General features: G+C 46.9%; 1 protein-coding gene across 1 annotated transcript in view; it reads left to right on the top strand.

Annotated features, from left to right (window-relative positions):
- The first annotated feature begins 9120 nt into the window (after positions 1–9120).
- The window catches only part of COL25A1 (collagen type XXV alpha 1 chain), a 297431-nt gene continuing 295254 nt past the window's right edge, over positions 9121–11297 (top strand). The window contains exon 1 of the mRNA XM_028743095.2: positions 9121–10086. Coding sequence (XP_028598928.2) covers positions 9763–10086 — 324 coding nt within the window. The 5' untranslated portion in view covers positions 9121–9762. The remainder of the gene's footprint in view (positions 10087–11297) is intronic.

Below are 11297 nucleotides of genomic sequence, written 5' to 3'. Positions count from 1 at the left end.
CTCAATGTTAGCTGACACACCAAAATACTTGGTGGGCAGGCAGGAGAACTGACAGGACCTGAGGAGAGTCTGGTTTGGATCAAATGTTCCTGGGATTATGATTTTTAAAAATGATGAAAATTTAAATGGGAAGAGCATAGAACTCGGCAATAAGAATGCAAAGACATAGGATAGCAATTCAGAGAGGCTGAATTATTACGGGCCAAAACACAAGAGCCAAAGACACTGTATGTAAATGTTTATATGCTAATGCTGGAAGCCTCTAAGTTAAGATGGATAAACTGGAGTTCTGGGTGTTAAGAGGATAAAACTGATATAATGGACATAACTGAAATCTAGCGGGATGCACTTTCCCCTTTTGCTCCAACTAGTCAGTATAACTACATATGACTAGAGCTTGATTGCGGTGAAATTTTATTGAGCAGTGCTTGTAGGCAATGAAGCTACCGGTGTAGAGAGACAAGGGAGCATTGCTGTAATTGGGGCAATGAAGGACTTAATCTTCCCTCAGTGACATGAATACAGATCTGAATCTGATTGGCTATGTGATGCCAGGACATCATTGTATTTATTATGTGATTGCTGATTGGCTTGGATCACATAGCGGAGAAATGTTCAAAGTAAAAAGAATGGCACCAAAGCAGCCGTAACAGCACTGCAAGAAAGCCATCGCTGCAACAGGTGCAAAAAACTGGGAAGCAGTTTTATGTCTTCATCACTTTTTGAGTTCAACATGTCAACCTGTGTATCGAAAACCCAACCTATTAAAATTGTCGCAACACAAACTGTTGTTATTATTGTGGTTGACATTCATCTGTCTCGAGAGACAATGGAGTGTGCCTTTAGAAGAAGAAGAAGAAGAGTTTGGATTTGATATCCCGCCTTTCACTCCCTTTAAGGAGTCTCAAAGTGGCTAACATTCTCCTTTCCCTTCCTCCATCACAACAAACACTCTGTGAGGTGAGTGGGGCTGAGAGACTTCAGAGAAGTGTGACTGGCCCAAGGTCACCCAGCAGCTGCATGTGGAGGAGCGGAGACGCGAACCCGGTTCCCCAGATTACGAGACTACCGCTCTTAACCACTACACCACACTGGCTCTCTTTAGGGGTGAAGTCAAATGGCTGAGTTAGCAGCACAGAAGTTAACTCTTTAGGGCACAAGTCTGGCAGTGTGTATGGAGGTCCTGGGCTGCCCAGATGACAAGACCCCCCCTCTTGGCCTTGCAGAGCAATACATTTGGCATGAGCTTGGCTGCAGGAGTTGCCAGAAAAAGGCGTAAAAGGTGCCATCCAACCAACTTAGGGACTCCACTCTGGATTTCTGTAGGATTTATGCCTTAGCCCTTTCTTCTCCTAAAGATTTCCCTCAAGACAGGGAAAGTTTAGGATTTAGAACTTTTACTTAAATGAGCAATTGCTTTAATTGGAATGGTGATATGAAGGAAGGGGGTTGTGTGTGCATAAATATTTACAAAGTGAGTATCATACATTTAAATCCATAGGGACAAAAATGGTCTATGAATGATGTTTTTCACATATAACATAAGAAGATAGAAACAGAAATAATTTCCATTACCTAAGTCACCCTGTCAAAAACATGTTTTGGCTACCTCTGTAGGAAAACAGAGCAATGTACAGTGGTGCCTCGCAAGACGAAATTAATTCGTTCCGCAAGTCTCTTCGTCTTGCGGTTTTTTCGTCTTGCGATGCACGGTTTCCCATAGGAATGCATTGAAAATCAATTAATGTGTTCCTAGGGAAACCGCCTTCAGACAGCGTTCCGAAGTGGGGCGGCTGGGGCAGGTCTTCCCGCCCCCCCTCCCCGCTTCGGAACAGCGTTCCGAAGTGGGGCGGCTGGGGCAGGTCTTCCCGCCCCCCCTCCCCGCTTCGGAACAGCGTTCCGAAGTGGGGCGGCTGGGGCAGGTCTTCCCGCCCCCCCTCCCCGCTTCGGAACAGCGTTCCGAAGTGGGGCGGCTGGGGCAGGTCTTCCCGCCCCCCCTCCCCGCTTCGGAACAGCGTTCCGAAGTGGGGCGGCTGGGGCAGGTCTTCCCGCCCCCCCTCCCCGCTTCGGAACAGCGTTCCGAAGTGGGGCGGCTGGGGCAGGTCTTCCCGCCCCCCTCCCCGCTTCGGAACAGCGTTCCGAAGTGGGGCGGCTGGGGCAGGTCTTCCCGCCCCCCCTCCCCGCTTCGGAACAGCGTTCCGAAGTGGGGCGGCTGGGGCAGGTCTTCCCGCCCCCCCCTTCGGAACAGCGTTTTAAAATGCTGGGGGTCGGGAGCGAAGCGTTCGCTGCTGACCCCAGCATTTTAAAATCTCCCCGTGTCCCGGGGAGATTTAAAAATGCTGGGGGTCGGCAGCGCTTCGCTCCCGACCCCCAGCATTTTAAAACCTTCCCGGGACACGGGGAGATTTTAAAATGCTGGGGGTCGGCAGCGCTTCCCTCCCGACCCCCAGCATTTTAAAATCTCCTCGGGACAGAGACTTCTCTGCTGTCCCTTGGAGATTTTAAAATGCTGGGGGTCGGCAGCGAACGCTTCGCTCCCGCCCGCCAGCATTTTAAGATCGCCCGGGGCAGGCGGGGGGAAGGCAGGCGGGGGGGAGCAAAGACTTTTGCCCCCCGCCGGCCTTCAGAAGAGGTCCTCTTCTGAAGGCCGGCTGTGGGCGAAAGTCTTTGCTCCCGACCGCCAGCATTTCCCTATGGGCTTTCGTCTTGCGATGCAAGCCCATAGGGAAATTCGTCTTGCGAAGCGCCTCCAAAACAGAAAACCCTTTCGTCTTGCGGGTTTTCCGTCTTGCGAGGCATTCGTCTTGCGGGGTACCACTGTATATGAATTGTCTTGCTGGATAAGAACCAAACATCCATTTATTATTTTATAGTCGTCTCCTAAGGCTTCCTCCATAGAGATGTTGTGTTGTGTCCCTTCCCATTCATTTTAGTTGTTCTTTTATGTGTTTATTTTTGCTATATTGTATATTTTAGAATTGCAATAATTACCAAATCCCCAACAGATAATTAAGAACACTTATGTCCATTTATTTCAATAACATAGAAATGTGACCAGTATTCTGAATGTGGTTATACTGTACAAATTGTACACTTATGATACTTTATTATCCTTACTGCTCTATTTGCAAGAGTGAAGATTAATGGCAAATAATGCATGATTAATTTAAACAATCTCTTTCTTACCTTATGGTGGTAGTCACAAGGGCAGCAACTAGCAACCAAGCACCTGTTCTAAAGAACTGTACAATGCTGACACTAAATATATTTTGTGCCTGTTCTTTGCTATTATTTACTGTGCATATGTTTCACTGCATAAGTAACTGAGCCATGTGTTACTGCTTAGTATATCTATTTAAACAACGAGAGTCAAAAGTAACTTTTTCTTACTTTATATGGGTGACTAAGCTGCACTCAGAGTAGACCCACTGGAATTAATGGATGGGTTATTTAAGTCTACTGATTCTGGTAAGTCTACTCTGAGTATGACTCATACTGGATATCACCCTGTATTATTCTAAATTTTGTTCCAAATGACAGAATGTCCAAATTCATGTTTGAGTCTCCAAGCAAATGCATGACAGATATTAAACTGCTAAAATGCCTCATGCCTTTATATGTGCATATGAACAATGAATGCCATACAAAAAGATGATGAGGTTTTCGGTAAGGAAAACAAAAACAGCTGAATTTGAACAAAAATGTTATTTTGATTGCAAACTTTTATCTTCATTTAGTCTATCTGCACTTAAGGTTTTACAAAGTGATTTCATCAGGAGGGAAAAAGGAAATTCTATAAAATATATTAAAAACCAGATGGATAATCTAATAGGTTAACTGAAATGCTGCAATTTGCAGGCTGTAACGCTATTGAAATAGTAGATGACTCTGTACTCATGTGACCCTGTTGTTTCTGCCATTAATATTAACAGGCAAAGCAACCCTGGTGAGGAGGAGGAGGAAATTCAGTGATGGAGAAACTGCCACTTCCTGTTAACTTGGGCTGCCCAGGTGAGAATGTAAGGGAAAGCAGCAGTTGCTCCTTTTTCGGATTTTCTTCATTGTTGTTTTTCAAAATTCCTTGCCCTTTAACCTCAGTGGAAATAAAACAAACTATGCCAGTTCAGTAGTTTTGCAGCCAGTTTGGGGTGTGTCTGTCTGTCAGAGGACCATGTAGATCTGTAGACCTTTGGTCCCCTGACAGGCAGACAGATCATGTAGATCTGTAGACATGCCCTTGGAACTTTCCATTTTGGCCTCTAATGTGGCAGGATTTCTACCTGAGGAACAGTGATGGCAAGTCTTCCTCTCCATGGACAGAGTAGGAGGTCTGTAAGTGGAAAAGTTGGTCCATCAGAGGTGACCTGGTGTGGCAGTGGCAAGCTCTGCCGCCACCACCATTCTGTGGGCAGAAACATTGCCACTATTGGAGGCCAAAACAGAGAATTCTAGGGGTGTGTCAAGGGGTGCCACAGGTCTGCAGGATCTTAAGCTTCCCTGTTTCCCTGACATGTTCCCAAACTGCTTCCAAACCTAAGTGGTGGTTCCTCTGCCAAAGAATCTCTGCCACCATTCAGGATTACTGTCCATCATTTTAAAAAGAAAATATCCTGCTTTCCTGTCTGTTTAGAAAAGAGATTGACAAATGTGTCAATCGATGCAGTTGAAAGACCTAGCACCTGAAAGACCACTGCATTGACATTAACTGGATGCTGCATCTATATCACTCTTCAGCCTGTAAGTTTTGCAAAGAAGTCTGCTGTTCTTTTCTCCATTGCCTAGGAAAGGAACAATATATTGTGCTAGGGCTGGTCCAAGACATTTTGCTGTCAGAGATGGAGTTGTTGTTGTTGTTTAGTCGTTTAGTCATGTCCTACTCTTCGTGCCCCATGGATCAGAGCACGCCAGGCACTTCTGTCTTCCACTGCCTCCCGCAGTTTAGTCAAACTCATGCTTCAAGAACACTATCCAACCATCTCGTCCTCTGTCATCCCCTTCTCTTTCCCAACATCAGGGTCTTTTCCAGGGAGTCTTCTCTTCTCATGAGGTGGCCAAAGTATTGGAGCCTCAGCTTCAGGATCTGTCCTCCCAGTGAGCACTCAGGGCTGATTTCCTTCAGAATGGATAGGTTTGATCTTCTTGCGGTCCATGGGACTATGGTACATATTCCCAAGGCCAGAAAAGCTACTTTGGCACCTGGGACATAAAATCCCACTTGTGCCTCTTCCCCCGCCCTGGCAGTAAACCTACATCAATAAGAGATTAAATAACTAATAGTTTGCTGCCATTTCATCACATCCAAAATCTGCTCCCGAGGCTGCCTCCCCATTCTGCCTAATGCTAGGACAGACCCAGATCATCATGAGTTATTCTGGTATCTCAGGCACATCTTTTTGGACGGTTTTATGGATGTGCAACTGTGATTAGGGACTATGGATAAGAGGCACAATTTAGTCTTTAAAATACTGCCCTGGTGAGCACAACTTGTTCAATGAAATGCTAATGTAACATTTATAAATGACATGATAATGTAACTCCATGAATATACATGCATGCATTTGTAGACAAGTTGCTTCCAGGTAGAGGCACCTGCCTACGACTGTTCACTCCTTGTAAGGTTGTTAGGGAACCTAAGCCAGGTTCATTCTAGTACATGTGCAGCATGCACAAATCCTGTCCAGTATGGTTCCCTTTTTCAAAAGTAGACATGGGATCCCAGTCAGGCTGTGCAGTTTAAGAGCTGTGCAGTTTCATTCTGTTTGCGGTCTACAAAACTGTTCCTTCACTGTTCTTGCATGCTAATTAATTTTTATTTTTGCTTTAGATGTTGAAAATTAGCATTAAAATGCTATAAATAATACAGTCTGTTAGAAAGCTTGGCTTTTCTGGTATTTTATCCTCTCATTTCCTATTAATATTACATTAACCTGTCAGGGTCCCCCCCCCCGCTTCATTTTAGACTTCCCACAACAAATATGGTGTCTGATGATGACTTCTCAGATGCTATAAACTAGCTGTATACAGCTACAGTCCATAAGGCAAATCTATCCAGCTGCAATGTTCAACACTCATATTAAAACAAATGGCAAAATATTAGGTGCAAAAGATTGTCAACATATCTGACTCACTGGTGGCTCCCAAATCTCTTTTAGAATGAATTTAACAGATGAATTTTCTTATCCATTCATTCATTTGCGGAATCATAATCCACTTTCCAGAGAAAAACTACTGAGGCAGTGTACAATAATATAATGATAAAGCACAAAAGTTTACAAACTCAGTAAATTAAAAGCAATAAAAATAACTTCTACAATTCTACAACTAAAGGTATCCCTGCCCGTTCGGGCCAGTCTTGCCAGACTCTAGGGTTGTGCGCTCATCTCACTCTATAGGCTGGGAGCCAGCGCTGTCCGCAGACCATGCGATCGGCAAGTCCTAGGCGCTGAGGTTTTACCCACAGCGCCACCCACGTCCCAGAATTCTACAACTAGTGTTCCATAAAATGATTGGGATCCACATCTTAAATAAAAAATACAGTATCTTCAGTAGCCTTCACCATGGTTTTCTCTGCCTCCCAAGATCACAGGCAGCATACTTTTGAATACTAGCTGCTGGGAATCGTGGGTTGGGATAGTGCTGTTGCAACCAGGTTTGGCTTGCATACTTCTCATGGGCAGCCATTTGGCCGGTGCAGGAACAAGATGCTGGACTAGATCAGCCTACGGCTCTTATGTTCTTACTGGCCACCCAATATTAAGATGCTAGGCATTTGTCTAATTTCAGCTGGTAACTGATTCCAGAGGACTAGAGCTGCAACACTAAAAGCCCCGATGTCTAGTAGATATAAAAACACCCAGTCTGTTCAGTGCTACCCAGTTATGCGTGTATCTGGAAAGTATGTCTGTGTAGATGTTGCTAAACCTATTTAGTTAATTTCTACACAAGCATGAAATATACAGTGGTATCTCTGGTTACATACTTAATTCGTTCTGGAGGTCCGTTCTTAACCTGAAACTGTTCTTAACCTGAAGCACCGCTTTAGCTAATGGGGCCTCCCACTGCTGCCGCACCACGGCCACGTGATTTCTGTTCTCATCCTGAAGCAAAGTTATTAACCCGAGGTATTATTTCTGGGTTAGCGGAGTCTGTAACCTGAAGCATATGTAACCCGAGGTACCACTGTACAATGCATTTGAGCTATTATTTATTTATTTATTTATTTATTTATTTATTTATTACATCTATATTCTACCTTGCCTTCGAGGAGCTCAATGCATGACTTCTCCACTCTTCCTCTATTTTATACTGCCAACAACTTGTGAGGGTTAGGCTTAGAGGCAGTGACTGGGCCAGGGTCACTCAGGAAGTATTAAGGCTGGTGGAGGATTTGAAACCTGGTCTCCAAGATCCTATTTCGACACTCTTAATTGCTGCAGTACAGTGATCCTAAATAAGACAATTGGTTATCACAATCCCAAAATTATGAACCAGTTGTAGACTATCATCCTGGTCATGACCTAGCTGCTTTAATACTCCATTCTCTTTATTTCTTAGCATGGTACATTGCATAGCATCAGGCTCGGGCAGAACCATACACCATACATTTAAAGCACATTCAACACATATGGCTTCCCTCAAAGAATCCTGGACACTGCAGTTGGTTAAAGAGGCTGGGAACTCTGCCTACAATTCCCCCGGGGAAGCCATGCACTTTAAATGCATGTTGAATGTGCTTTCTTTGTATGGCGGGAGTCTGCTGGCTGTGCCTGGAGTCATTTGCATTCTGTTAAGCAGCCAGAGGGCACTACTACAAGGTTGTTGTGTGGAGGGCAACACAGGAGAGGCAGTGGGTGTGGGTGTGAGGATACACACCAAATAAGTTGCCTAAGAGACCTGGAAGAAAGATTTTGTATAATAATAATAATAATAATAATTTATTATTTATATCCCGCCCATCTGGCTGAGTTTCCCCAGCCACTCTGGGCGGCTCCCAATCAGTGTTAAAAACAGTACAGCGTTACATATTAAAAACTTCCCTGAACAGGGCTGCCTTAAGATGTCTTCTGAATATCAAGTGATTATTTATCTCTTTGACATCTAATGGGAGGGCGTTCCACAGGGCGGGCGCCACTACTGAGAAGGCCCTCTGTCTGGTTCCCTGTAGCCTCACTTCTCGCAATGAGGGAACCGCCAGAAGGCCCTCGGCGCTGGACCTCAGTGTTCGGGCTTTATGATGGGGGTGGAGACGCTCCTTCAGGTATACATTTATGTAACATTTATGGATTGCAAAATGTTTCAAAGCGATGTACAAAAAGAGTAACAACAATTGAAACAGTTACAGATAGGTAGCCGTGTTGGTCTGCCATAGTCAAAACAAAAAAAAAATCCTTCCAGTAGCACCTTAAAGACCAACTAAGTTAGTGTATCTGAAGAAGTGTGCATGCACACGAAAGCTCATACCAAGAACAAACTTAGTTGGTCTTTAAGGTGCTACTGGAAGGAATTTTTTTTGTTTTAACAATTGAAACATCCACAGTCATGGGTCTAGCCAGGGGGCCTCCAAAAAGTTGTTGAGCTAATTTTGGGGAGATCACGGGTAAAAATCCCCCCAAAGAGGACATTATGGGGGGCAGGCTTTTGTTTTTTGGGAGGGCAGGCTTCTGCTGGGGGGGCAGGGACAGAACCTCAGTTAATTGAGTATTTTTGATGCTTTTCAATACTTTTAGAGGATTTAGGGGGGCAACTGCCCCCTGCCCCCCCCCCGTCTACGCCCATGTTCACAGGGTGGTACATTGCGATACACTGATGTGAAGCGTTGATAAAAACCGAGCAACCTTTCTACCTGAGCTGCCTAAAGTTCCGGGACCGATTCTGAACGTAGGTACCTATTTGCGCCCCCTTGAAACTCCTACTCCTTCGCCGACCAGACCTGTCCCCTCTTGCCTTCCTCGCATAGAAGCGATCCCGATCCCGCGAGCCTGGGAAAGCAACGTGACGCCGCGGCGCCGGGGGGCTTTGCATATATTATGCAAATGCCCCCGAACCCCCCAGCCTCCTCTCTCTCTCTGGGAGCGCGCTGGGCGCCCGCCCCTCGGTCTAGGTGAATAAATTATGCTAATGAGGCTCCCGCGGTTCTGGCAGGCGCTTGGAGGCGGCGTGCGCTGTGCAGAGTCCAGAGGAGAGAGCGCGAGGCTCAGGAGTCGCTGCCGCCGCCGCCGCCGCTACTGTTCCTGACAGCCGCTACCGAAGGCGCCTCCGCAGCCAGGGGGCTGCAAACACGCTCCGGGGAAAGGAAGAGAACCGCTGCCGCCGCCGCCGCTCGCCGCTTCCTGGGGTCCCCTCGCACTTGGCTTGCCGCCGAAGTGACCCGGGCGCTGCGTAAAAGCGCACCGAGGAAGCCTGAGGAAAGCGGTGCAACAAGTCTCCGCTCCGCGCCGCTGGGTGGGGAAAACGGCTCCGGGGAGCACCTGGGAAGGTTGTCGGGCTTCGCTGGAGGGAGAATATTCCACGGAGGCGGCGTGTGGACCGTGTGGATGGCAGTTTTGAGGGGCGCCCTGAGGAAGCTCGCCATGGTCTTTCTGCCTTGAAAGCCCCGCTCGCGCTTTGGCAAGCAGGCAGGGGGGTCTTGACTTGGAGTTTATTTTTGTCGCGAGTGGGGGGCGCGTGTTCGCGTTTCTGGGGGCGGGCAGCTCCGGGCCAAGTGTCCCTCCTCCCCAGAGGAGGAAAGGGGATTTCGCCCTCCGCCTGTGTCAGCAGCCCAGCATGGTGGGGAAAAGCCCGGACGCCAAAGGTCAGGGTGCCAACGGGGAGGCCAGCTGCTGGGGAGGACAGCGCTGCTGCTCCGGCAGGACGGCGCCCCCCAGCTCGCTGCTGGCTGCCCTGCTGCTCTCGGCGGCGTCCATCGCTTCCTGCGTGTATCTGGGGATGAAGACCAGTGACCTTCAGGCCAGGGTCTTGGCCATCGAGACGGCCCAAGGGGACGGATCTGCTGCTGCTGCTGCTGCTTCCTACCAGCTGCTGCCCAGCTACTCTTTGGATCAGCTCAATGCACTGATGAAGGAGAACGTGGAGCGGCTTCTGGCTCAGGTGGGGTGGCCTTGGGAGGCTGAGGGTGGGACTCCCAGGAAGAGACAGTTAGCCAGCCACCTCAGGAATGCCTCTCTGTTTACTGATGGAGGCCAGTTGCATGCGTAGCCCGAAATCGAAGCCAAAGGCAATAGTAGAAAAGTAGGGGGTTCGTGCGGGCATGCTTTCAACAGAAAGAGGGAGAAACTGGGTAAATATTAGGAAAAGAGTGTGTGAAAATAGCCAAACATTTTGTGTGGCTGAATGACTTTTAGCTGGTTTTATTCTGGTAATTTGCGGACAGGGCTCCCCACGGCTTAGCCCTTCAGTTGGCTTTGAATTCTACAGAGACGCACTCTTCATTATTGTTATTCACAGAGAAATAGAATCATAGAATTGCAGAGTTGGAAGGGACCCTCCAGGTCATCCAGCTCAAGCCCTAGAAATGTAGGAATTCTGCCCACAGCCGTCTCTGGGTGGGCTCAAATCACCAGCCTTCTGGTTAACAGCCAGACACACTTCCTTACAGAGAAGCAATAATAATGAAGAGGGTGCTTCTGAGCATGTACAGTGCACCTTTCTGTTTTAACATTAGAAAGGAAAGAAGCCATACAAACCCCAAACAGGGTGCTGTCTAGACAGACTTGAGCTCTGAAACTAAATTAAGCCTTGGGCAGCAATTGCTTGAACAAAATGCTAAAAATCAGGATGGCCGCGCTGCTCTATGAACTGTGTTGCTCTGTGGGCATGGGATAAAGGCACAGTCTTACGAGACCTGGGATAGCTTGAAAAAAAAGAGACATCTGTATTGTTATATCAGGACTGTTCCATGTATATTTCAAAGTGATGCCGTTCCCACCGAATGGTAGAAGAAATCCCTTTTACTTTAGTGTTGTGGCTCTTAAAATGCTTTTACTGAGATCTTTTGGAAGATAAAAATGTTCCAGACTTGAGGCTCAACAAGAACCCATACAGACATGTGGCTGTAAAATGTGGATCCAAGTTTCAGTGGGCTGCTAGGACCTGTCCCTAGTGACCATTTGGCAGCAGCCAGAATCCAATTGGCAGCGGCTGCTCCTATAATTGTGGTAGCATTTGACCTTCATATATAAAATATTCATTACTCTCTCATCTCTAATTTACAGATATTCACTCAAATCCAAGTTTTCTGCATTATTTTGTGCTCCACAGATGTGGGAAAGGGTGGGTGACTGTGTTCACATGAGCAGGTA

This window comes from Podarcis muralis, chromosome 9 (genome assembly GCF_964188315.1).
Source record: "Podarcis muralis chromosome 9, rPodMur119.hap1.1, whole genome shotgun sequence".
NCBI classification, from domain to species: Eukaryota; Metazoa; Chordata; class Lepidosauria; order Squamata; family Lacertidae; genus Podarcis; species Podarcis muralis.
Note: the sequence above shows the minus strand (reverse complement) of the source record. Positions and strands in the feature narration are given on the sequence as shown.